Source organism: Lagenorhynchus albirostris, chromosome 2, assembly GCF_949774975.1.
Source record: "Lagenorhynchus albirostris chromosome 2, mLagAlb1.1, whole genome shotgun sequence".
Classification (NCBI taxonomy): domain Eukaryota; kingdom Metazoa; phylum Chordata; class Mammalia; order Artiodactyla; family Delphinidae; genus Lagenorhynchus; species Lagenorhynchus albirostris.
This window is the reverse complement of record NC_083096.1, coordinates 80,076,554-80,103,986: the sequence shown is the minus strand read 5'-3', so window position 1 is coordinate 80,103,986 and position 27,433 is coordinate 80,076,554. Positions and strand designations below refer to the sequence as shown.

The 27,433-nt window shown below is 38.3% G+C and overlaps 1 protein-coding gene and 1 long non-coding RNA gene across 3 annotated transcripts in view; one reads left to right on the top strand and one right to left on the bottom strand.

Moving 5' to 3' along the window:
- Nucleotides 1-22,973, top strand: part of LOC132515994 (uncharacterized) — a 40,304-nt gene extending 17,331 nt beyond the window's left edge. Inside the window, exons 2-3 of one of the 2 annotated variants that reach the window (XR_009539231.1) lie at nt 9,970-10,216; nt 22,576-22,973. This is a non-coding gene — a long non-coding RNA (uncharacterized LOC132515994). Of the gene's footprint in view, nt 1-9,969; nt 10,217-13,827; nt 15,237-22,575 lie in introns of those variants that run through there. The other variant, XR_009539230.1, reaches the window with a different exon arrangement.
- Nucleotides 2,038-27,433, bottom strand: part of FMO5 (flavin containing dimethylaniline monoxygenase 5) — a 28,347-nt gene continuing 2,951 nt past the window's right edge. Inside the window, exons 2-8 of the mRNA XM_060142377.1 lie at nt 20,069-20,257; nt 17,966-18,128; nt 16,276-16,418; nt 13,317-13,516; nt 9,811-10,163; nt 3,923-3,995; nt 2,038-2,383 (exon numbers count right to left, since the gene is read on the bottom strand). Coding sequence (XP_059998360.1) covers nt 2,038-2,383; nt 3,923-3,995; nt 9,811-10,163; nt 13,317-13,516; nt 16,276-16,418; nt 17,966-18,128; nt 20,069-20,257 — 1,467 coding nt within the window. The remainder of the gene's footprint in view (nt 2,384-3,922; nt 3,996-9,810; nt 10,164-13,316; nt 13,517-16,275; nt 16,419-17,965; nt 18,129-20,068; nt 20,258-27,433) is intronic.

Sequence of the window (27,433 nt, the reverse complement as noted above, 5' to 3'; positions counted from 1 at the left end):
CAGATTCAATGCAATCCCTATCAAATTACCAGTGGCATTTTTCACAGAACCAGAACAAGAAATCTTACAATTTGTATGGAAACACAAAAGACCCCAAATAGCCAAAGCAATCTTGAGAACGAAAAATGGTGCTGGAGGAATCAGTTTCCCTGACTTCAGACTATACTCCAAGGCTACAGTAATCAAGACAGTATGATACTGGCACAAAAACAGAAATATAGATCAATGGAACAGGATAGAAAGCCCAGAGATAAACCCATGCACATAGGGTCACCTTATCTTTGACAAAGGAGGCAAGAATATACAGTGGAGAAAAGACAGCCTCTTCAATAAGTGATGCTGGGAAAACCGGACAGCTACATGTGAAAGAATGAAATTAGAACACACACTAACTACAGACACAAAAATAACCTCAATGGATTAAAGACCTAAATATAAGGCCAGACACTATAAAACTCTTAGAGGAAAACATAGGCAGAACACTCTATGACATAAATCACAGCAAGATCCTTTTTGACCCACCTCCTGGAATAAGGGAATTAAAAACAGGAATAAACAACTGAGACGTAATGAAATGTAAAAGCTTTTGCACAGCGAAGGAAACCATAAACAAGATGAAAAGACAACCCTCAGAATGGGAGAAAATATTTGCAAACAACAACTGACAAAGGATTAATCTCCAAAATATACAATCAGCTTATGCAGTAACACAAAAACAAAAAACCCAATCCCAAAATGGGGAGAAGACCTAAATATTTCTCCAAAGAAGACATACAGATGGCCAAAGAAGACATACAGATGGCCAAGAGGCACATGAAGAGGTGCTCAACATCACTAATTATTAGAGACATGCAAATCAAAACTACAATGAGGTATTACCTCACACCTATTAGAATGGGCATCATCAGAAAATCTACAAACAATAAATACTGGAGAGGGTGTGGATAAAAGGGAACACTCTTACACTGTTGGTGGGAATGTGAATTGGTACAGCCACTATGGAGAACAGTATGGAAGTTCCTTAAAAAACTAAAAATAGAACTACCATATGACCCAGCAATCCCACTATTGGGCATATACCCTGAGAAAACCATAATTCAAATAGAGTCACATAGCACAATGTTCATTGCAGCACTGTTTACAATAGCCAAGACATGGAACCAACCTAAGTGTCCATCAACAGATGAATGGATAAAGAAGATGTGGCACATATATACAATGGAATATTACTCAGCCATAACAAGGAACGAAATTGAGTTATTTGTGCTGAGGTGCATGGACCTAGAATCTGTCATACAGAGTGAAGTAAGTTAGAAAAACAAATACCATATGCTAACGCATATATATGGGATTTAAAGAAGCAGTACTGATGAACCTAGTGGCAGAGCAGGAATAAAGATGCAGACATAGAGAACTGACTGAGGACACAGTGGGGAAGGGGAAGCTGGGATGAAGTGAGAGAGTAGCATTGATGTATATACACTACCAAATGTAAAATGGATGGCTAGTGGGAAGCTGCTGCATAGCACAGGGAGATCAGCTCAATGCTTTGTGATGACCTAGAGGGATGGGATAGGGAGGGTGGGAGGGAAGCTGAAGAGGGAGGGGATATGGGGATATATGTATACATATAGCTGACTCACTTTGTCGTACAGCAGAAATTAACACAATATTGTAAAGCATTTATACTCCAATAAACATGTCAAAAAAAAAAAAAGAAAAGAAAGCACCTACCACATGTCAGGAACTCTGCTAAGGACAAACAAAGATGACTAACAGAGTACCTGAGCTCACAGTCCAGGAATTACTGGAAGGAAAAAGTGATGGGTCATAAGAGTAAGGGAGGTAAGTCAGTACAAATGAAAAGCTGAGATTTCACTGTAGGGAAAAGAGGAAAAAAGGGTTAATGCTTTGGAAAGAGAAATAAAAGTAGCTTTCTGGGCAGTGTGAAGCTGAGAGTTGTTCAATCTTGTCAGGTTCTGAAGGCATCTCCAGATCCAGCTTTCAAAGAAAACTGGGACAGTGACAATGGAACAGCTAAAAATAGGTCATAATTATAGCAAAGAAAGCCACAGCCAGCATAAACCTGGCCATTGTTATTGTTGAAGTTGTGGAATTGTTGCTTTCAGTTACTCTTGTCATTAGCGGCTTCCTGATACGATCTTCTGTGGTGAGGATAGCTTTTCGAGCTCCATCCCACTTTCCAGGGCCCTGTAGCCGATACTGGATTGGAGTACAGGGTCCCCAAAATAACTGTAATGCCAATTTGGGGTCAGTGAAGGCCAGGGACAGCAGATTGGGCCTGACGCCCACCAGATCAGCAAGCTCATCCATGGTATCTATATAGTCTCCCTGGATGGTGTGGCGTTGGCTGTCCACATACCTGAAGCAGAGAAGACAGAAACCATGCCTATTAACAATTCAGTCACTCCATCAATTAATCAATGCTTCCTATCTGCTCTTGGCTCAATATTGAGCTAGGAGCTGCAGAAAATAGTGAAGAAAGACACTGTCTCTATCCTTAAGGGCCTTATAGTCCACTGGACTCGATAAGATAGATACACGTGAAACAGAGAAGAATGTAAGACTTTTGGTAAATCATGTGGTATTAGACTCCTAAATAGAAATGTAGAAGAGGGTAGTTAAAATCGAGCTATGATAAGTCCTTGAAGGATGTGGAAGAAATAGATAAGCTGAGAACAAAGAGGAAAGAATTACAAGTCAATATATATAATGTAGAATATATATTGTAGAAGTTTGGCAGTGAAAGGAAGGAGGAAGATAGGAGAGCACCTAGAAAGGGTATCAGGGTTAAGTAAAAACTGTCTTTCTCCTCCTTGCAGAAGGGAGAGTTATGCTGGTATAATCAGTTGAAGAAAACCACGTCTTTAGGCATGGAATGATTGTGCCTCTGACTTCTCCACAAAAATCTAGGTGCTTTATTAACATCAACTTTGTTCAAATAAAAATCAGCAGTGAATAAGCTCAAGTTCTGAAATTCAGACTGCTAAATGTGTCCACCCAAGCACTAAAATACGGGCTGGTGGTACCACCTTCCCAGATCTTATAGATTACTCATACTAAGAGCCACTGTGACCTAAGTATGCTGTCACATGACAGCCAGCAAAGTGGCCTCTGCAGATTTGTAAATCTACCTACAGATTTGTAATTTAACCATATCTACCTCTCATTAATTCATCGCTGCCCTTCCTCTGGCAGCTCTAGTATCTCTTCATGTAATCCTTGCCAAAATAACGTACCAGGTTTTCTCTCCATGTGCTTTTTCCTACTTGACTTTTCTTTTAGGCCCTAAACATAGAATTTTCTTAAGCTTTTCTCTCCTTTCCCATCCACATTCAAACCACTTGGTGGTAATTCTCTATTCTATTGTCACAAACTATGATTTCCTTTTCCTTCAAAATATAATCTAAATCCTTAAACAAACACGAGGACAATAAATACAGTACAACATTGCTCTTATTAAGAAGTAAGTGGGGGGACTTTCCTGGTCGTGCAGTGGTTAAGAATCCGCCTGCCAATGTAGGGGTCATGGGTTCGATCTCTGGTCCAGAAAGATCCCACATGCTGTGGAGCAACTAAGCCTGTGTGCCACAACTACTGAGCCCGTGTACCGCAACTACTAAACCCCGCGCACCCTAGAGCCCATGCACCACAACTACTGAAGCCCACACGCTCTAGGGCCCACATGCTGCAACTACTGAAGCCCGCGTGCCTAGAGCCCATGCTCTGCAACAAGAGAAGCCACCACAATGAGAAGCCCATGCACCGCAAAGAGTAGCCCCCTGCTCTCCAGAACTAGAGAAAGCCCATGCACAGGAACGAAGACCCAATGCAGCCAAAAGAGAAGAAAAAGAACTAAGTGGGAAAAATTAACCACCTATCTTCCTGGGAGAACTCTTACCTTTTGGCCATATCCTCTTGAACCTTAGCTATTTCTTTTATCATTTCATTTTGTAAGGGTAATGTCTTTATCCCTAAAGAGAAAAATCAAAATTTTAAGTGTAAAATTACCTCACTATGAACACTAACCCTATTAACAATTACCATGCTATGGAAAATTCAAAGGAATACAGGTTAGTTGTCTGTACCAAGGAGGTTACACCTTCACTTGATCACCTTACCCTACCACCACCAGAATATAATAATATTAACCTCAGTAGCTTACTCTTTTCTGCTTTGTCTTTGTAAGATATTTCTCCTAATCTGCTTTCCAACCAAAAGCTGCCTCCTCCCTAACATAGTCTTTCAATTGGGAAATGAAATCTGGACATGAGGAAATGATAAATGGCCTTAAAAGTATATGGAAAATGAGGTACAAAGTAAAAGGGCGGGAGGAATATGGGAAACACACCTGTACTTGTACTCTTATTATCAAAGAGGCTTTATACCACAGGGAGAAGGAAGTAAAAGTAAACTCTCAGTCCTGTTGTATGCCTACAGTTCCATGGAAGATAAGCCTTACCTTCTAAATTTTTTATTTACTGAGAGTGAGGGGTAAGGTCAAGGGCAACTCATAATACCCAATCTTAACAGATAAATTTAAGCACCAATGAACAGTTCCAGTAGCAGGAATTTAACACCAAGAACATGGCTAGACAAAGGTAGAATAGTATTTAGGTTGACATAGACAACTCTCAATTTAAATGATTAGCTTTATGCCCGGATTTACAGGCACTATGCCATGTAGAAAACTTTAGCCGCGCCCAACTCTAAAGTGTTACTCCACAAAATTCTGGAACGTGTAATTTTAGAATGGGAATATATCTTACCTAATACAGTCCGCTCTACAAGTACTCTCAAGTGGTTATCTCATTCCTCCTTAAATATCTCTGGTGATGGGGATCTCATCACCTGAGGAGATGATTTAATTGTTTGGCTGCTCTACTTGCTGGAACATTATTCTTTTCATTGACCCCAGAACCTGGCTCCATGCAACTGGCACCAGTGGACTTAGCTCTGCCTTCTGGAGCCAAGGAGTCTAGTGTTAACAAATGACAGCGTTTGAACCACTTGAGAACAACTGTCATAACTTCTTTAAGTCTTCCCATTATCAGCCTTAAAGCCTTAACAGTTCCCCATATAACAGCTTTCATGTTCTCTGCCCCACTGGTTGCCTTTCTCTGGGCTCACTCTAGTAACTGTCCTGGTGTGTCCCTCTTAAAACATGAGACCCAAATTCAACCCTCAAGAAACAGCCTTCTGTGTTTTGCCATGTGTTCTTTTCATTTTAGCCTTGGGAATTATTATGTATGTTCGTAAGTCAATGAGGAATCACTGAAATGCTTCATTTGAAGTTAATCACAGGTCTTAAGATGCTCATGAAGCACAGTTTGAGAGTTGATTTCCAAATTATTTCTCATGGTACAACCATAATTTTTACTTCTCTTAAGTAGAAACATTATGGAGGAGGAGGTGATTTCTTGCCTGTGATTCAGCCAATCCATCCAAAAAACAAAACAAAAAACAACAAAAACACAACCAAACAAAAAAATCATTATAAATTAGATAGGTAGATAGATAGGAATATATAAAGATGTGTACTGTATCCGGTGGTGCAGTTCTTAATTCATTGATACTGTTGTTGCAGTGTTTCCTCATTCAGGCACATGTCATTTTTACCATATGTATCTCCCTCCTTCCTATCTTGCACCTCCTCTTATATTACCAGTTTACATCAATGGCCACAGCCCTGAGCAGATTCTTTTTCTGGCTTTCATCTCCAACCTACATTCCCTCCAAATCCTTTCAAATTCACCAATGAAATTTCATTCAAATATTTCTCGTATTCCTTTACCTTAGTTTAAAGCCCTCATTATGTCTTTCTTGGACATTTGTCACAGGCTCGCAACTGACCTATTTCCCATTTCATTTCCCTCTAATACGTCTTCTGAGTTACAAATCTGATTTGACTCCCCCTCTGCCAGTTAATCCTTCAATTGTTCTCTATTGCCTACATTGAATGTGAACTTCTCGCATGGCACCTAAGGATTTTTCTTGGTTTTGCCTCTATAAATATCTCCAGCTTCATTTTCTTTAATTCCTATAATACTTTATTCTCCAGAATTCTGAACTCCTTGTAGTTCTCAGGACTTGGTTTATTTTGTCATTTTCTCTAACTTTGCATAAATATTACTAATTGTTCTCTTCTCTGTTATGTTCAAGATGGCATTGTCCTTTTAGTAAACTCTGACTTTTTTACAGTGTATTTGCAGTTGTAGGGAGAATTGGGTACTTATTCCTTTCTGCTTCCATAGCCAGCTCCTCTATATTGTTATTGGACCCTTGTTTAGGATATAGTAAATACCTGCTGAATGAACACATTAAATGTCTGTTTACTTGTCTCCCTTGCTTGACTCTGAGTTCCATAAAGATAAGAATTTTCTATTTGGTCATATTTGTATCTCCAGCACCTAGCAGAGGGTCTGGCATATACTAAGAGGCCAGTAAATGTTAGCTGAAGAATGTTGTTGAAGAACAGTGTGGAACTGAACTTCAGAGATTTCCTAAGGGTTCCAAGGCAAGGTTCAAAGGGGGTGAGCCTGAATTGTAACTCTGTGGAACTAAGTCTTTCAGTTGGCTCTCGGGCCTAAGACAGATTGTATTTATGTAATCCTGACTAGTCCCTGCACTTTAAATGTAAAGACTATGTTACAAGAGAAAGGAGGTGTGGCTGCCATTCTGCTCTTTCAGTCCAGTCCAGCCTTTACCATGACTGGAAATTGGGAAGATAGTTCATAAGCTGAGATCCTCAGATAAGAACTTTCTACTGTAGAGTTTAGAATACCTCCAAAACTAAACTTGCAGTCATTGAATAGAGATGTATTAGCTACCTCCCATGTGCTAGGCACTGGTCTAGTCTTGGAAGACAAAGGCAAATAAACATGATTCTTTTATTTAAAGAGCTTTCAATATACTACAGAGAGGGAGGAAATAAACAGGCTTTTTCCACACAAATAACAAGTAAAGGGGAGGCATACCAGGCAGAGAGAACACCAGAAGCAAAGGCACAGGGTATAAGAGTACCTGCTGTGTTTGCTGCATAGTGGGTGAGTCATTCAGTGCATCTAGAAGATTGTAGGATGGATGGTAAAGACCTGCAAAAGATGGGCCTGAAAAGCAGCCTGTATCCAATTTTTGGAGGAACGTGAATGCCATGCTATGACATAATGCTTCCTTGTGATCCAGAGAATTGGTATCATTTCATACGGTTTTCAAGGGAAGAAAGTTATGAAATGAAAGTGGACCACTTGCAAGGCCTCTTGAGAGGGCTACAAGCAAGACAAAAGAAAACTAGATTTCTGTCAAGGCAAGCAAGTGGGTTCAGTGTTCTAGGAAAGGGTGGAATATTTTCTTGACAAGAGAATAGTAATTCTAGAGAACAAAGGAAGTAGGGAAATGGGGATTGATGAGGAAAGGACAGGCCAGGGAAGAGGACAGGCAGAGTTGGGCAGGTGTGAAAGAATGGTCTTAAAATTGGCACAGTGAAGGTAAAATTCTGGGCTGAGAAAGGCAAGGATTTGGTAGGCAGACAGTAAAACAAAAAACTCAGGGTTCCTTTTGGAAATTTGCTAAAGTTATAGGGATTCTCTGATGATTCCTTCCTTCCAAGTGTTAAGAAGAGAGCTAGAGGGATTAGCACTAAGATTTGCTAGCAGAGGAAACTGAGCTTTTTGTGCATTTCCCCTAAGATCCCCTAATCCCACAGTCACAATGCAGAATCTTCCAAATACTCATTTGCCCTAATCCTCTCAATGGTTCACTTGGTCCTGGAAAAGAGTCTCGTTTTTGTTCAAAGTTTACTAAGATGCCGTGGCCTATTTTAAAGCAACCTTTTCCTCTTACTTTATTGACCCAATTAAAAGATCCACTTTAGCGGGCTTCCCTGGTGGCGCAGTGGTTGGGAGTCCGCCAGCCGATGCGGGGGATGTGGGTTTGTGCCGCGGAGCGGCTGGGCCCGTGAGCCACGGCCGCTGGGCCTGCGCGTCCGGAGCCTGTGCTCCGCAACGGGAGAGGCCACAGAGCGTACCGCAAAAAAAAAAAAAAAAAAAAAAAAGATCCACTTTATATGACTGGAATTAAGCCAACTTAACCGGTTACTTGCATTGTATTGCTGGTCCAGTGCTCAAGGAGTACATGATCTACTGGATAGAATTAAAAGGAATTAAGAAATGAACTTTGGGAGTTCCCTGGCAGTCCAGTGGTTAAGATTCCATGCTTCCACTGCAGGGGGCATGGGTGCGATCCCTGGTTGGGGAACTATGATTCCCACATGCCACACGGCACAGCCAAAAAATTAAAAAAGAAAAAAAAAGAAAAAGAAATGAAAGAACTTTGGGGAAATTTGGAAAAGTTTTTTATCTATCAACTCTAACATCATTGCTTCTTTTTTCTCTGCTACCATGAGGACCTTCACTAGGGAAGAAGAATCTGTAATTAAATAAGAACGTTTTTTAAAAATATTTATTTATTTATTTGGCTGCGCCGGGTCTTAGTTGTGGCATGCAAAATCCTCTTTGCGGCATGCATGATCTTTAGTTGAGGCACGTGGGATCTAGTTCCCTGACCAGGGATCAAACCCAGGCCCCCTGCATTGGGGATGCAGAGTCTTAGCCACTAGACCACCAGGGAAGTCCCTCAACAAGAACTTTGAACAGTTTTAATTAAACATAAGTAATGGTAGCAAATTTTATTATAGTAACCATAGAATCAAAGAACTTCTTTGTTAGAAGGAACCTTAAAAGTCATCTGATTTCTCCCTATTCTGAGGCTTGAATCTACTTCCTATTGGCCTGGCAAAAGTTTATTTTTAATGTTAAGCTGATATTGTGCAAACCCTCAAAGTTTCACTCCTTGTTTCTAGTTCAACCCTTTGAAGTGATACTAAGCAAATATAAAAAACCTTCTGCCATGGGGCATCTATTCAGGTATCCGAAGGGAACTTCCATATCTCCCCTAAATCTTATCCTCTCCAGGCCAAACCTCTCCAGCTCCTTTAGTTGTACTTCAAATGGCACATTTTCAAATCCCTTAACCACTCTTGTCTCTCTCCTTTTAATGTACTCCAGTTTCACTTTTAAAATATCTTTGGGTGTGGTCTGACCAGTTCAAGGAAGAACAGTTGTAAATTCCAGGACATTATGTTTTTTTAATAATGCCAGATATAGTTAAGTCTTTTGGAAGCCACACCATTCTGCTGATTCATATTGAGCCTACTATCCCAAACCCCAAAGTTTTTTCTCATGTTTTCCTAGCCAAAACTTTCTGAAAGAGGGAATATAAAGGGGGGAAAGTAAGACTTTGAGTGGCTGAATCTTCTTCATTCTGGACTAGTCTTTAATCAGCTTTTAATTTTTGTCTAAAATGAAATCACAGCACTTCTATATGTGACTCTCTCTAACTATAATGAAAGAAGATTAAATTCTTTTGCTTCACAAATATGTATCAGTTGTCTGAAATCTAGATGAGTGGATTTTAATCTGGAGTGCATGTGTGAATCACCCGGGGAACATTTTCTCAACAATTTTATGTAAGCCCCACTTGAGACTTATTAAATAAACACCACCAGGCAAAGCATGCCTATTTTTGGAAAACTTCCTAGTAGATTCTGCTATATGTCCATGGTTATAAGTTACTACTTTATATTCCCTCAAAAATTAATTTTTGAGCACTAATTTTATACCAGGCACTGTTACAATCATACATGCTGTCTCAGCTATTTATAAGCAAGAACATAAACATAATTAAACAAACCACTAAGTAATTCGGTAGTCATCTTGCATGGTCACTTACCTTTAAATACTTGAGTGACCCAGCGTCCTTGGAGCTCTGAAATGGGCATAATGGCACCCAAGGGCTGGATCAAGCCTATGATTGCAAGAGTTGGCTTTTCTAGGTTAGGCGGGAAGACCTTTTTATACAGGGATATCTTGTTTTTGACTACTTTGACAGAATCTTCAAGAAAAGGAAAGGCAAAGCTATAGCCTGTGGCAAAGATAACAGCATCAATGTCATCCTCCCTGGAGCCATCCTCAAATATGGCCGCTGTCTCTGTGAATTCCTTCACGTTTGATTTCACCTTCACCAAGCCAGAAATTATACAGTTTGGCAGAAAGTCATTTACCGTTGGATGCTGACTCAGAGCTCTGTGAATGATGATAAAGAAGGAGAGATCATGAGAGAGAGAGATCATTACCATGTAAGTAAAATTCTATTTTGATTGAGGTGGTTAATCAATATGCCAATAGTCTCCCTTTATTCATGAAATTTGGGAAAGGTCTAATGTATACCAGCTTGATAAAGGTAAGGATCTCAGAGTAAAAGTTGGACCCTGGATGGCATTGAAAGAGAAGCTGTTGGAGAAGTGAGGGAAGGATTGTTTTATTTGATGAGTACGTGCCTGGTTTCTCAAGGACTAATAATGCTCTCAGTGATATAAGGCCACAGTCTAGTAGCTTCTACCCATATGTCAAGAAATCTGCAGAACTGGACTATCAGCATTCTGTTGAGTCCCTTTTCCTCTTCAAAGGCCCAAGAGCCAGGCTTGGACCATCATTTTCCAAAAGATATAATAAATTGCATGTGTATAGTGACTTACAGTTATAAACTGTTTTTACATACATTAACGTATTTGAGTCTCACGCAAACCCACTGAAGGAGGCAGGACAGTTGTCATTATCCAGGTCTTATAGACGAGGAAACTGAGGCCTGAAGAAGTTAAGTGGCTTGCCCAAGGTCACACAGCCTAGGATTTTAGGATTTATATCAAATGTTTTTTTATGAACTCCCTTGAGATACTCTAGGCATGGTAAGTAGTGTTTCCTTGAAATAACATAGGATAAGGTGCAGAATCTTGGACCTTTCTAAAAGCAGTGTGAATCCTGGACCCTGTGTTAACAGGCTCTGAGAATCCTCAGCCCATCATGTTCAGACAGAGCTGGCCTCTTCTTAGGAACAAGATATGTTTAAACAGTATTACTGGTTTGCTGCATTTAGTAATTCTTTGACACAAACCTTTAGGTACAGATTCTGTTCTCATTCCAACCTCATCATTTCATCTTTCTCTCCAAACTTACTCCTGTTCACTAACAGTACCACCATCCACATTTTGTGGCCCAAGCCACAAAACTGTGAGTCTTACATCTGGTCACCAAGGCCACGCTTTCTCCTCTTAACACCCCCAGAATAGTTTTACTTGTGCTGTTTCACCTGGGCCATTACAGCTGTCTCTAGTGCCTCCTGCTCCATCCCCTTTCAGTCTATCTTCTACATCATTTTTGGAGTGATTGTTCCAAAATGTATTTATTATTGTGTCACTCACCTGCTTAAAATCTTGCAGTGGCTGTGGGCTGTCTTCATTCTAAACTTTTTATTTAGCAGAGCATACAAACATTTTCATATATCTGCCCAGTGAACCAGGAGATGTACTCAGTCACTCTTCCATCTTTGCCTGTAGTCCAGCCAAACCAAACTATGTGCAGGTCTCAGAGCATAATGTATTTTTTGCTATTCCAAGACCTTGTATTTATAATTAGAATGCTACTTCCTTACCCTGTTTGTTTGACTATATCTTATTATTCTATAAAGCCTCAATTTATTTTGTGATCACCAAAGTTATGGATGCTACAGTTTCCATAATTGGGTGAAATAAATGGCTGAAAGTTTGGGGAACACAGTCTCAAAGTATCACCCCACTGGTTAGTTTCAAAGGAAAAAAAATCTTTACAAAAGAGAAACCTGGTAGACCACCTAATCCAAGTTGTCAAATTTTACATCATTAATATGCAATAAACTGCTATCATATGGCTCCTGATGTGATCCTCCAAGAAGGCACAACATAACCTATGGATATTCACACCAAAATTGTTTAACCTAAATATAATAAAGGAAGAACAGCTATGAAAGTCCAAATTTAGAGACTTTCTGCAAAACAAATGGCTTGAATTCTTAAAAAAAAAAAACCCATGTCAAGAAAATGGAGATTTATTTCAGATTAAGAGAGATTAAAGAGGTATGACAACTAAATACAATGGTGTAATACCTGACAGGACCCTGGATTTAAAACTATAAAAGCTACAGGAAATTCCCTGGCGTTCCAGTGTTAGGACTGCAAACTTTAAGCAATGCAGTGTGGCCAAACAAATAAATAAATAAGCTACAAATATTATTGAAACAATTTGGAAAATTTGAATATGCATTATATTAGATAACGGTATTTTATCAATGTTAAATTTACTAAGTGTGATAATTATGTTTATGTAGAAGAATGCCCTTTTTCTTAGGCAATATATGCTAAAGAATGTAGGGTAAAGTGTTGTATTGACTGCAGCTTACTCTCAAATGTTTCAGAAAAAATTTATGACTATATGTATGTATATATGGAAGCTATATATGTGTGTATCTATCTATCTCCAGAGAGAGGGAGAGAGAAAAAGCAAATATAGTAAACCGTTAATAATAGATGAATCTAAGTGAAGGGTATATGGGTGCTCATTGTACTTACTATTTTATAGCAATTAAATCTAAACATTAAAAAAATTAAAAGCTGGAGGGGAAAACAGCATTTAAAATCAGCTTCTAGAAACGCTCACAGTCTACCTTCTAGGCTGTGTGAGAACTCCTATCTTTCATACTCTCATAGCACTCCATGCATTTCTTTATCATATTCTATTGTCTATCTTCTTGTTAGAGTATTAAAGGAAATATCCATTTCTCAAGTCTGTCATTTATTACTTGTGTGATCTTGGGCAAATTAGGTTCTCTAAGTGTCAGTTTTTATATCTGCAAAATGGAGATCAAAATAGTACCAACCTATAGAGCTGTGTGAGGATTAAATGAGATAATGCGTGTAACTCATTTAAAACCGTGCTTGTCTTATATTAAGTCCTCAAAAAGGTACAGTGTTATTAGTATTACTATTACTATTAGGTCTTTAGTCTCAGTATTCTCATGCCAGTATAATGCTTGGCTCATAACAGATGCTCAGTTGTTTGTTGGATGAATGAATGAATGAATGATGCATTGCCCGCTACTACCATTTTGTTGTTGCTATTGGGCATCATGTAAAAAGAACTGGTACCTCGGGGAATGATAAAATGGTTAATGCCAAGGAGAATTATAGCCTGAAAATTACAGACCAGTAGATCTTGGACTTCTGTGGGGGAAAGGTAGAAATCTAATCTCAGATTCTGTGGACTTGCTTAATGTAAACATAGAGGTAACCGTACTATTAGCCTATGTGAACAGCCCTTATTCTTTGCGTCGACTGTTACTGCCCACCTCCCAGCCTGGGAACATACCTGTGTTTAGGCTTCAGGCCAAACATTTCATGATCAAACCTTTGGTTCATCTTTTTTTCCAAAAATATATTTGCTAATGTTTGACCACAAATCTTCTTCATAAAATATTTAAATCGAGAAGAGAATAACACATCAACAGGATATCCATAGTCTCCGACACGATTGAAGATCCAAGCCCCTCTTCTGGTGCTGAGGAAAACCTGAGGCATGGGAAAAAAAAAATGTTTGTTTTTGCCATTCTCTGACTTATTTCTCTGAAGGAATGGGAACCCAGTTTCTTCAAGATGAACTTCAAACTCATTAGTCTGGCTTTTTATTCCCTGGCAATATATATATTTTTAAATTTCCTGCCATTTTCTTCTCAAACACTAAGCTTACAATTAAATTGGTGTAGTCACTGACCAAGACTATGTCTTGCTCCCAACCACCAGTGCATTTCTGTTTAATGTCATTATGCCTCCCTGAAAAGCCCCCTATCCCCTTCATTCTCCAAAGCCTATTCATTTTTCAGATCCAGATCAAGTCTGCCTCCTCCATGAAGATACCACTGACTGTTCTGGCTGATAACTTTCTCTCCATCTTCTGAACTTCTCTAGCACTTGTCACCTGTCCAACTCATTTAAAATCATGGAACAGTAAAGCTGAAAGCAACTGGACATCATTTGATCTGAAATCTTCTGTCTTTTTTTTGCCTTTGACATTGTTTGCAGTATTAGAAAAAATGTATCATTTATATTGATATTTAATATTATATATTCTTATCTTTTATCTTTCCAAATGTGTTTTCTCCAAGGTGGGAGGTAGAGCATATACATCCTTTAGTCCCCAGCCTATCATCAGCATCACTTCCTTTTATTGAGAATTGTAACCTGTCAGTCACTGTACTAGGTCCTTTATCTATATTTTTATTTGATCAATACAACAACCTCTTGAAGTAGGTATTGTTATGTCCATTTTATGGATGAGAAGCATGGAGAGGATGAATAACTTGCCTGAGATCGTATAGCTACTAAATGATAGAGCTGAATTTCCAACCTAAGTCTAACTGACTCTGAAGTCTGTGCTTAAGTAATGTTTCATCATTTATTTAAGGGAAAAACTGAAGATTGCAAGTAGCACAACAGGGAACTGGTCTGTCTTTCTCTGTTATCTGCTGGCTAAAGTCCACGTAGTAAAAGTTTGGTATTCAACTACCTGGCAAAAGCATCACTTTCTCTATATTATAAAACTCGCTGGAGATATTTTCCAGGGTTGTAAGCTATATAAGTACATTGTTTTATGGTCTCTTGTCTAAGCCCTCATGTTAAAAGGTGACCTGTCTACAGAGGGATAATCATGTACTTCATACATATATTCTCACCCGTGGTGACCTTAACTGCTATCATAAATAAGCACTTTTACATGTCACCGTTGAAAGAGCCTGTGTGTAGTCTTAGAAATCAAATGGTTTTGTGTGCAGTGTGTATAACTTTTTAAATATAGGTTATGAGTAATGTAAATGCTCAGAGCTTCATTTAAAAAGTTCTCTATGTATAAAATAGTGGCAATAATACATAGGTCACAAAGCTTTCTCAGACACAACCACCTTACCTCCACCCACTCTTCCTGCCTTGTTCTTTGGCAATTTACAATTCCTCAGTTCTTGTAAGGCCCAGCTCTTCTATAACTGACCATTTAACAAGCCAATGGTATTAAAGAAAGCTCATGCCTTCGGTCCCCACCACATACCTGGTACATTCTTTTATCATAGCACCCACACACATTTTTACCCTTTATTGTTTATATACCTATTTCCTAATAAATGCTTGTTGAATTAATTCATGGAGTAATATATAAAATTAGTTTTGTGGTGATAGATGGGGATAGACCTGAGAAGAAGTGTTATTGATGGAGTTTGTGGGTAAAGTTCATTTCACAAAGTTGTGGCATTAAACTTCTATATGGGGTGGAATAGGGAGGGTGGGAGGGAGGGAGACATAAGAGGGAGGAGTTATGGGGATATATGTATATGTATAGCTGATTCACTTTGTTATACAGCAGAAACTAACACACCACTGTAAAGCAATTATACTCCAATAAAGATGTTAAAAATAAATAAAAATAAATGCCAACCCTAAAAAAAAATAATAATTTTAAAACAATTTGTGGAGAAGCACAGCTTAATTAAAGTTACTGAAGAACAACCAGGCATTTACTTATTGCCAACAAAGTTACGATTCAATAAAGACGTGAATAACAAAATATATCATTGATGTCTTTTTCGAGGAATTTATAATTAAGATACTTTTTTCACAGTTCAAAAGCTATGATACAAAAAACAGAACAAACAAACCAAAAAACCTCAAGGACATAGAAATTGCTTTAGTGTGAATGTTATTCTGTGTTACTTAATGGTATGCAAAGGCTGGGGAGAGCTGCTTGCCTGTGCTACAATGTGGATGCTTTTCATACTGATACCCATGTTGTCTCTAGAAGGATTAGACTTCTTTTTTCCATTCGGGGAGTGATGAAGAGTGAAGAGGAAAATTCCTCCAACATCCTATTAGTGAAAAGCTTTCAATGACTGAGTACACTTTCCTTCAGATAAGAGCATTATCACTTCTACTGGCCAACAGGTGATCCACACTCTGAATGCTGCATTCTAACAAGCTCTCCCAGCAATCACCTGGTCTTCTTCAGAGCCAGAAGCACACTCTGAAGAGACAGCTGAGTGAGATTATGAGCACAGTTTGTGGTCATGACCAAATTCCTTAGTGTGAGGCCAAGTGAATGATGGGAATCTAACTTGTAACCTTGGCTCCATCACATCATCAATCATAATGTTGCCAACTGAGGCAGTGAAACCAAGCCCTGCATTTGCCATTGGCACTGATGGGCTGTGTGCAGGTATCCGTACACTCTGCTGGGTCCACCTGCAGCTTCCTTGGTGAAGCAAAGTAAACAATTTACTAATTCAAACCTGCTTGGCTGTGTGGCTAACTTCCACAGCCAGATCGCCTCCAGAATTCCCAATGCCAATTATAATGACTCTCTTTCCAGTGAAACTCTCTGAATTCTTATAATCTCGACTATGGAAGTACTGTCCTTTGAACTTCTCAATTCCTACAAGAGAAGGGAAAATAATTATTGGGTGATGGTTTATCTGATATCATTTGTTAAATCATTCACTTTTTTGCAGTGTGTAGAGTTTATGCATATATTCTCCATATGTTCTGCTTTTACTCAGGTGCATTGTTGCCTTTCTGAATATTTTGCCTGTTTCCTTTTCCCATAGCCTAAGACTGGAACCTTGTGATTTCCTTATCATAAGTAGCCTGCTTAACTCAGGATCTGTTAGTATTTTGGACCTGTGGACTCACAAATCCAAACTGCTTCAGAAAACCTCCATTCTCTTTTGTCTTTTCATCCTGTTTATTTTTTTTTATTGAAGTATAGTTGACATAATATTATATCAGTTTCTGATGTACAACATAGTAACTTGATATTTATATAGATTATGCAACATACAAAGTTATTACAATATTACAGTATTTTGACTATATTCCTTGTGCTGTATATTACAACCCTGTGACTGATTTATTTTATAACTGGTAGCTTGTATCTCTTAATCCTCTTCACCTATTTTGCCCATCCCCCACCCCCTCTTTTCATCATCTGTAAATACCTACTTCCATTCCAATTGGAGTACATATGTTCTTATATACTCTAAAGTATACATAGAGTGCTTTTTTCCCCAAAGAATGAAAATCCAGGTCAAAGACTGTTAATTAAGCTCTTTCTTTAAGCTTTATTTTCTTCCTTAGAAACTCAATATTTCTGTTTCCTCAATTGCTAAAAAAGCCCTCATTCAGGTTGAAGAAGACATGGTAAATATATACAATGGAATATTACTCAGCGATAAAAAAGAACAAAATACTGTCATTTGCAGCAACATGGATGGACCTAGAGATTGTCATACTGAGTGAAGTAAGTCAGAGAAAGACAAATATCATATGATATCGCTTATATGTGGAATCTAAAAAAAATGGTACAAATGAACTTATTTAAAAAACAGAAATAGACTCACAGATGTAGAAAACAAACTTATGGTTACCAGGGGGGAAAGGTGTGGGGGAGGGATTAACTGGTAGACTGGGATTGACATATACACACTACTATATATAAAATAGGTAACTGATAAATACCTACTGTATAGCACAGGGAACTCTTCTCAGTACTCTGTAATGACCTATATGAGAAGAGAATCTAAAAACGAGTGGATATATTTATATGAATAACTGACTCACTTTGCTGTACAGCAGAAACTAACACAACATTATAAATCAACTATACTCCAATAGAAATTAAAAAAGAAAAATTCCCTCATTCAATCTAATGCAGATCAACTTCTATCCTTAAAAAACTAAAATTATTGTAAAACTAAATATAGAGCCTTCTAATTTTCCTCTAGTCCCCCAAATTACTGGTATCTCTACCTCCTAAATAGCGTTAATACAAGTTACCCCATCACCTTTCAGAAGAATATGCAGAATTAGGATAAGCTTTATTTCATCCCAAGATAGGCATCACTCAGACCACATTCCTCCCATTCTTTAGGGATCAGGTCACAGGCATAGTTCAAGTGTCTTCCTTCCTTGTAGGCTACTTACCAGGGAAGCTTTCCAAGGGTAAGTGAGCATTGGTGTGATGGCCAGTGCAAACCATAACTCCATCGAAGACATTCACCTCCTTTTTCCCTTCAGATACCGTGACCACCTCCCATTGGCCTGAAGTGGAGAAATCAGGCTGTTTCTTCACACTGCACACGGTGGTCTGAAAAGTAAAGGGGTAGCCACAGGGCACTATAACCACAGCCCATATAGTGGACATCTTCCCTGACAGGACTCTCCTTGCAGAGGGTAAACAAACGGCTGATACCACATAACAGGCCTCATGCAGGGGTATTTCATTTTCATACTCCACAAATCAGAACTTTTTTGTTTGGGGCTGTGGTCAGAGTGAGAAAACTTCCATGAGGCAAGCTAAATAAAACAGAGTTGGCAGACTAATGTTGCACTCTCCACTGCTTCTAGAAAAGTGCAAATTACTAGTTCTCTGGACCATACCCTAGGGCAATGTGATACTTGAATAAAGTTTGGGCTTCTCTTGTGCTTCTGAGACACTCCATGCACGAAATGCCTATTCCTCCCCATACCCCCAGATATCCTGAGACCCTCTGATACCTTCTTACCACAAGTCCTGTTCTCACTGTCTGGCCTTAAACTTGTGACTGAGCTAGAGGGCTCCCTTTCCTAACAGAGTAGAGAAACATCTCAGTGGCTCATATTTTATGTAAATAAACCTCTCTGACTCCCATAAATGCCCATTTTACAAGTAACTATAAAGAAAGAAGGTGTGAGATGGGATAGTCAGTGGCACAATTTTTAGCTTTAAAAAATAGTAATAAATATGGGTTACTCTACCCAGCTTAAGGAAACATTAAGAATCTGTTCCTGTGCTTCTAGGGTTTATGACTATAATGTCTTGGTTGACTAATAGAGATACCCCTCTTGTATACCTGAGACATCCTATACTACTTATAGTTCCTCTCTATCATGTTCTTGCTTTTACACAGGCTGGTGCTTCTGCCTGAATAATCCTTTTACTCTTTCTTCATTTGGAGAAACTCACCCTTCAACATTTAGCTTGGTATTATCTCCTCTAAGAAAACTTCCCTGGTGTCTGATGCCTCATGCCCTGATGGGCTGTGTCCCTCCTCTGAGCTGCAATGTATAGATTTCAGTGGCATTTATCACTAACTCTTCATTTTTATAATTATGTTTACAATGAAATTTCTCTTCATTTTTCTATCTCCTTAACTAGACCGTGAAATCACTGTTTTTTTTTTGTTTTTCTGTCTTCACTGCTTAGTATGGTAACAAACCTGTTCAATAAGTGTTTAAAGAAGTGAAGAGAAGGACCACTAGGCTGTAAATGACTGACTTTGGAAGTCGGCACTGGATATTGCCATTTTAATTTTGTTGTTAAAGAGAAAGAGTCATGATTTAGTAGAATGATCAGAAGGTAGAAGATTTGGGCTTTTTGCCAGCTGTCAGAGTATTGATTCTTTTATGGTCATGGTTTAGAATGATAGGAATATCACAGAAGACTTTACAGCAGGAAGGAACCAGTGAAGTGATCTAGTACAATAATCTTGTTTTACAAATAAACTTAAGACACATCGGCATTGAGGAACTTACTTGTCTGAAGTCACAAGTTGATTAGTGGTAGAGCAAAGACTAGAATTCAAGTTTTTGCTTCCCAATTCAGTGTTCCTCCCTCTACACCAGAGTTAACTTATTTGTTCCCTCATAACTTTTCAATACCTACTTCACTGGGTTGTTGTGATCACATAAATAATGCACTGGAAAGTACTTCATTAAGTATAAAAGGGCTAAGCAGCAAGTTGTGGAAACAGAAGGTTTTAAAGTTCCCATGCCTGTCAGTTCCCTTCATTGTTTTATTGTAATCAAATGATATAGAATAAAGGCAATGAAATGAAGGTGGCTTCCTGGATCTGCAGTCAAAATACATAGAAGAGGGACCTTTCCATGAATATTTTCAGACATAGAGAAGACATAGAGTAGAATCTGTCTGGTTAGGATTAGATACATGAGCATATCAAACCAATCTATACATAAGCACTGGTAAATGAGGACAGTTATTCATTTACTTGAAACTCCGAACACAGAGATACCCACAAAATTCCCTACCTTAAACCGAATGTACTTTAGAAGGTCAAATTCTTTGGCATACATCCTGAAATACTCCAGGACCTGGGAGTTGTGCATGAAGTTAGGATAGTGATCTGGGACGGGATAGTCACTGAAGCACATCATCTCCTTAGAAGTGTTGATGACCACTGACTTGTAAATGCTGGCCCTTCCTTCTTCAGGTTCTTCCTGCAGTAAATAAAAAGCATTCATAGCAACTTGAGAATTAAGGTCATGGTTTATAAACAGCCAACAAACATTTGAAAAAGTTTTCTGAAAGAAATGCCAATTTAAAAAAGTCCCCTCCCCACAACCCTTCACATCTCCCAGTATTTGTGCCCTCTTGCAGTCTCTTCCCCTTGAATCTAAGTTGTCTTTATGACTTGCTTTTGACCAACAGCATGCAGTTGGAATGATACTGAACGGCTTCCAAGACTAAGTGATAGGTAGTCTTGCAGCTTCTGTCTGGGTCTCTTAGAAAGCTTGCTCTGGTGGAAATCAGCAGCCACGTAAGAAGTCCAGCTACCCTGAGACAACCATCCTGTGAAGAAGCCTGAGCTAGCCACATGAAGAGCATGTTTGGGATAGAGAGATGTGCAGCCAGCCCCCAGAAGTTCTAGTTATCCCAACTGACGTTCTAAATATGTGAGCAGAGGGGTCATAGCACACGTCCAGTCCCAGCTGTCACCTGATTGCCATGACATAAGACTCCAAGTGAGACTGCCCATCTGAGTAATAGTCTTTTAAATAGTATATATATTTCAAAGCCTAGGGAAGTTTCAAAAGTTTCATACGCTTGCCACATTGTTCTCCAGGAAACACTGTACTAACTTACATCCTGTCCACTATGTGTTCTCATTTTACCTCATTTTTACTAAATTAAAAGACAATTACTCAGTGTTAGCAAAAATGAGGTGAAATGAGATCTTAGTACAATGTTTTCTGGACAGCAATGTGACAAGAATATGAAATCCTTGCAACTTAGCCTTTTAAAGAAAGATTCAGCATTGTAGACAAAGATTTATGTTAAAGGATGTTAATGATAGCATTATTTATAACATAAAAATGAAATAAGCTAAATGCCTGCAATATTGTGATTTATAGGAAATATATATTTGGTCATCCAGATGGTCAAAATATATTTCTCATATATATTTGGTCTTTCTCCACAGTTCCTAGCTCAGAGCTCCCAAAACTCTCCTAATTTCCGAAGTGTTGAGAGTGATGAAAAGTACCCTTTGTTATGTTAATATGCTGACTTTTAGAAAGCAACTAAGGATGGGGGCTGGTTACCAATGGAGCAAACCCTGTAATTAGAGGGTTGTAACTTTCAGTTGCCTATCCCCTGATCTCTGGGGCGGGGACAGGGCCTGGAAGTGAATCAATAACCAATGCCCAGTGATATCATCAATCATGCCTATGTCATGAAGCCTCTATAATAACCTAAAAGAGTGGGGTTCAGGGAGCTTCCAGGTTGGTGAACCAAAGAGATTAGGGGAGAGCGGTGTGCCTGGAGACGGCATGGAAGCTCAGTGTCCTTTTCCCTATGTATGTCTTTCATTTGCCTGTTCCTAAATTATATTCTTTTACAACAAACCGGTAACCTAGTGAGTAAATGGTTTTCCTGTGTTCTGTGAGCAAATTAATCAAACCCAAGGGGTGGGGATGGGGGTGATCATGGGAATTTCTGATTTATAGTCAGTTGGTCAGAAGTAAAAATAGGTAATAGGTAAAAAACAACCTGGACGTGAGACTGGCATCTGAAGTCCAAATCCAAGGAAGGGGTCATTGGAACCTCCAATCTGTAGCTGGTTGGTCAGAAGCCCAGGTAATAACCAGGACTTATGACTGGTGTCTAAAGTGGGGTTGAGGAACTGAGCCCTCGATCTGTGGAATCTGACACTGTCTCTGTGTAGATAGGCATCAGAATTGAGTTGAATCCTTGGACATCCTGTTAGTGTTTGAGAATTGTTTGCTGGTGTCTGGGGACCACGCACACAGACATTGGAATTGGTCTCAGAACCATTTAATGCCCAACAAAATTCACTGTAATTTTGAGAACCACTGCTCCAGATCCTTGCTACCTAAAGTAGGATCTGTGGACTAGCAGCAGGGGCATCACTTGGAAGATTGTTAGAAATGCAGAATCTTAGGCCCCATCCCAGACCTACTGAATCGGAATCTGCCTTTTAACAAGATCCTCAAGTGTTTCAGATGCATCTGAAAGCAGAGAAGCATTGCTCTAGCTGATATCAAACCCCAGTTCACTGTTCTTTCCCCAGCAAGGTTAACTTCTTTGCTTCCTCAAAAACTTCTACTAACTACCTCATGGGGTTGTTGTAGTGATCACATAAAATAAAGCAGTATCTACCCAGATTGTTATATTAGTCTGTCACTGAGATATCACAAACCATGACTTTTCAACTCTATTATATTTTTTAAAAATTGTTTTGATTATGGAAAATTACCTTAACCAATTTGGGCCCCCTCTTCTCTTTTTATTCCAGAAAAAGATATATGGATGTTACTGAACATTGAATGGCCACAAAGGAGAGTGTTCACTGGCTTTGCCCACATTAGAGATGATTTTCCCCCCATTTTTAGAGAAGAATTTTTCAGTTTCAGAATCCTGAATTGATCATTCCCATTTCTCTGCCCCATACTTCAAGATCTCATTCCCTTTGGCTGCTAATGGTGTTTTTACAAGTCTCTTCCAATCTATCCTACCTATTTCAACCAAAGTGTTCTTTCTAGGGTATGGCTGTATCTCTGCCCTAATTAAAATTTTGGATGCTGCCCCATTTTCTCTAGTGTATATTTTTCAGCTTAGGATTCAAAGATCTCCATAATGTCTTATAGTCTATTCCTTATCTCCCCAGCTAGATTGTAGGCCCCTTTACTTGTATTCATGCTCTTTCCCACAGCATATAAAATTATAAATAGCACTTAGTAGATATTTAATAGATGTATGTTGAATTATATTGAGAAAGGTGCATATAGAAAAAGGAAGTAAATTTACATAATGCATAACAAACTAATGAAATACATCAAAGTTCATTTAAAAACAGTTGAATAAGATATTTTAATCTTATTCACAAAAATTTGTTGTAAGGAAAATTGAAAATAATATAAAACCAAATGCATAGAGATATTCATTTTATAGTATTTAAAATATCTATTAATTAGAAACCACTCAAAATGCCCCCCTCCCCCAATAGGAAAAGGGTTTAGAAAATTATGGTATCTCAATATGATGAAGAATTTACCTTCCACACCACTCCTTAAGTATCCTGCTAAATTCAGAGCAGATCCTGTCACCCCACTGCTTAATGGGCTTCAACTGATTCCATTTGGAAAAGCAAATTTCTTATTTTGAAACTCAGCATATTTCACAATCTATCCCAATCTACCTTTTTATCTTCATTTAGTGCTCTCCTCAGTTAATTTCAAGCTTCTGAGTCATTAAATTGTTGTTGAAACATTCCAGACTCTTTCACAACTTCAAACTTTTGTAACACTACAGTACAGCTTCTTCATTTGGAAAATTCCTATCTATCATTCAAGAGTCACATCAAATGTCACTTCTTTGGAGAAATATTTCTTGTTCTCTCCACTGAGTTAAATGCCCCATTCAACCTCCAAGCTGCCAAAGCTCTCCGCTCATATTGCCATCAAGGCAACTTAGAACACGTGATATTCTGCATTTGTTTTCATGACTATGAGGTACCCAAAAGTAGGATTTGTGTCTTATTTTTTGTAGCTCTATCATCAAAACAGTACCTCATATATAGTGGATGCTTAATAAATGCTTTGAAATGAATTAATGAGTGAATTATAGAGATTGAATTTGGAGATACTTAAAACTATTATTTTGAAATCTGTGTAGAAACATTGAAAATGGCCTATGATATAACTTTAACTGGAAAAAGTAATATGACAAAATGCAAGTCACATTCTAATCACCGAGTATATAATATTATGTATGCCTAGGGCAACTGTATACCTATGTCTACCCATATTTATATAATTACACATTGTATAATGTCTCCCCTGTTATATGAGTATATTTTATTTATTTTAAATCAATAAAACTTGAAAGTAGGAAAAACAAATTGATTTATTAAGGAGGTATGATTTTTTCTTTTATTTTTGTAGAAATGTTGTTTATACTACACCTTCATGTTAAAAACCTTCAGCAAACTAGGAATAGAGGGAAATATCTTCAATTTGGTAAAGAACATCTACAAAATACTTGCAGCTAACAGCATACTTCATAGCGAGAAAATGGACAATTTCCCCATAAAATTGAGAACAAGTTAAGGACAGCCTCTCTTACCACTTCTATTCAACACTGTACTAGAAATGCTAACTAATGTAATAAGATAAGAAATGGAAATAAAAGTATACAGCCTTGGAAGGAATAAATAAAATGATTTTTATTCACAGATGATATGACTGTACAATATCCCAAAGAATTAAAAAGAATTAAAAAAAAATTCCTGAAACTAATAAGCAATTATAGTAGTGTTGCAGGATACAAGGTTAATATACAAGAGTCACTTACTTTCCTATATACCAGAAATGAAAATTGGACTTTGAAATACAGTACTATTTATAATAACACCCCCCAAATTAAGGGCTTAGGAAAAATCTAACAAAATATGTATGAGACTTATATGCAGATACCATAAAACACAGAAGAAGGAAATCAAAGATATAAATAAATGGAAAGATATGCTGTGCTCATAGATTGGAAGACTCAGTATTGTTAAGATGTCAGTCTTCCCAACTTGATTTGTAGATTCAACGCAATCCCAATCAACATCGCAGCTAGCTATTTTGTAGATATTGACAAACTGATTCTAAAATTTATGTGGAAAGAAAAGAGGCTTAGAATAGCCAACTTTGACCTTAAGTGTGGACTGTGCATAGTGACTTTCTTGCAAAGAGTATAGTATGACAAGGGAGAAAAAAAGGAACAACTTTACAGTGGCAAACCCTGATAAACAGCATCTCAAGCCAGGTCGGCAAGGTTAACATCAATCAATTGTGATAAGTTTGATAGTATGTACCATTGGTATGATGTGATAAGAATAGCACTTTACCTCTAAGGCCTTCCTCCCCAAAATTCATAACTCCAGTCTAACCATGATGAAAACATCAGGCAAATCCCAGTTGAGGGACATTCTATAAAATACCTAACCAGTAATCCTCAAAACTGTCAGGGTCATCAAAAACAAGTCTGAGAAATTGTCACAGCCAAGAGGAGCCTAAGGAGACATGACAACTACATGCATTGTGGTGTTCTGGATGGGAACACCTGGAACAGGAAAAGGCCATTAGGAAAAAAACCTAAGTAAATCTGAATAAAACATGGACTTCAATTTATAATAATGTATCAGTACTGGTTCATTAATTAGGACAAATGTATCATACTAATGTAAGATGTTAATAATATCTGGGCATGGGGTATATGGGAACTCTGTACTATCTTCCTAATGATTCTGTAAATCTAACACAGTTCCAAAATTCAAAGTTTATTTAAACATGTTGTTTGTATATAGCACGTTTTTTTTTTTAAAAATTAAATTAATGAGTGGTAGGGTCCTTTTGGAACCAAGATGTTTGAGGGGCAAGGGTAGACACATTCCTAACTTTAAATTCAACTTCATTCATTCTTTCAGTAGATATTTCTGAAGTCCCTCTGTAATAAAAACACTATATTAATGCTAAAAAATACAAGTCTGTCCCTGTTATCCAAGGGTTCAAAGTTTAGTACAAGGAGTAGACCCATGCTTTCCACAGCAGGTGTGTTGGGATGACTGAGTTAAATGAATCACAGATCTTACCCCTGTGACAATAATCATATATTTGTATTCTTTTTCAAGCAACTAAGACAACAAAGTGTTATTGTGTGTCAACAAAAACCTTCAAGCCCTTCTAAACACCTGATTGGACCCTACGTAGGGTTCATCACTGTCAACTCACTGCTTTATAAAAGAGAGTGAGGGCAGAGCAGTACTGGGTCAGTGAGTGGAAAATGAAGCTTCTGCTTCTGCATTTTAGTATTTCCTACCATCAGTGAATAATCTGCCCTCTAGAGATGTATCTTGATTCCTGCCTAAGCACATGACTCGCATTGAGTAGGAAGTTCATATGAGAAACTAGAGAACAAGGGACGTAGGGTAGTGTAATTGGAACTGAAGGGACTGGAGGCAATAGTAAGGGCAGAAGAAAGGAGAAAAATGACTCCCCTTCAGTGGGAGGAGTGAGAACAGTGTGGATCTTCTGTTCCTTTGACAGACTCTCAGAATCCCGTGGGACAGAAGCTGTCTTAGGACTGTTGTTCTCAGCGTTGTCTTCACACTGGACTCATCTGGGGAACTCTAAAATACTAATGCCTGGTCCTTACTCCCAGAGACCCTGTTTTAATTGCTTCTTGTCTAATGTGTAGACACGGTTGAGATCTGCTGGTAAGAGGTCGTGTGGTGGCCCCAGAAAGCTCAGGGCACCAGAGTTTATCCCATCCACCTCATAAGTCCTTTCTCCATACATCCTTAGCTAAACTGCAGAATGCCTGAGGGCAGTGGCAGGAGGTTATATAACCCTGTATCTCCACACCATCTAACAAAGTCTGAGCTTCAGAAATGTTTGTTCAATGAACTGTTATCGATTTTGTTTTAAAGATGCAATGTCATCCTCATTAATCACCTGGGAAAGCTGGGGTAAAAGCTGAAGGGCAAAGGTTTCCATGTTGGCTGCACATTAGAAATAGCTAGTGGAGAGCTTTATTGGCACCCAGGCCAATAAAACCAGAATCTGGATGGACTGGTATCAGTATTTGTTAAAGTTTGTTAAAGTTCCCCAGGTGATTGTTCAGTGTTGCAGCCAAAGCTGACAGCCACTGCTCTACAGTTACCCTCTTTTAAGTATTTTTGTATCCATTCAGTTGTCTTTTTGGGGGGGGGTTGATATATTTAAGAATTAAAAACACCCATTCCTCTAAGGGTGTTTATTACTTAATTTTATATTTTAAATTAAAATGTACTAAATATGCCTCATTTTACATTATATTGTATCCATATGGTACCTTTGTATCACTTATACACTTTAGAACCTCACTACGTGAACTGTAGTTATCAGATGAGCAGCATCAACATCACCTGGGGCTTTGCCTGAAATATAGAATCTTGGCACCACCCCAGATTAATGAATCGGAATGTACACTTCAGCAAAAGCTCCAGTGATTTATGCGCACATTAAAGTTGGAGAAGCACTGCTTTGGTACGCTTTAAGGATTTTTAAAATTCAGATTGACTAAAGAATATTAAAAATTATTTTCCAGCAATACATGCTCATTAAAAC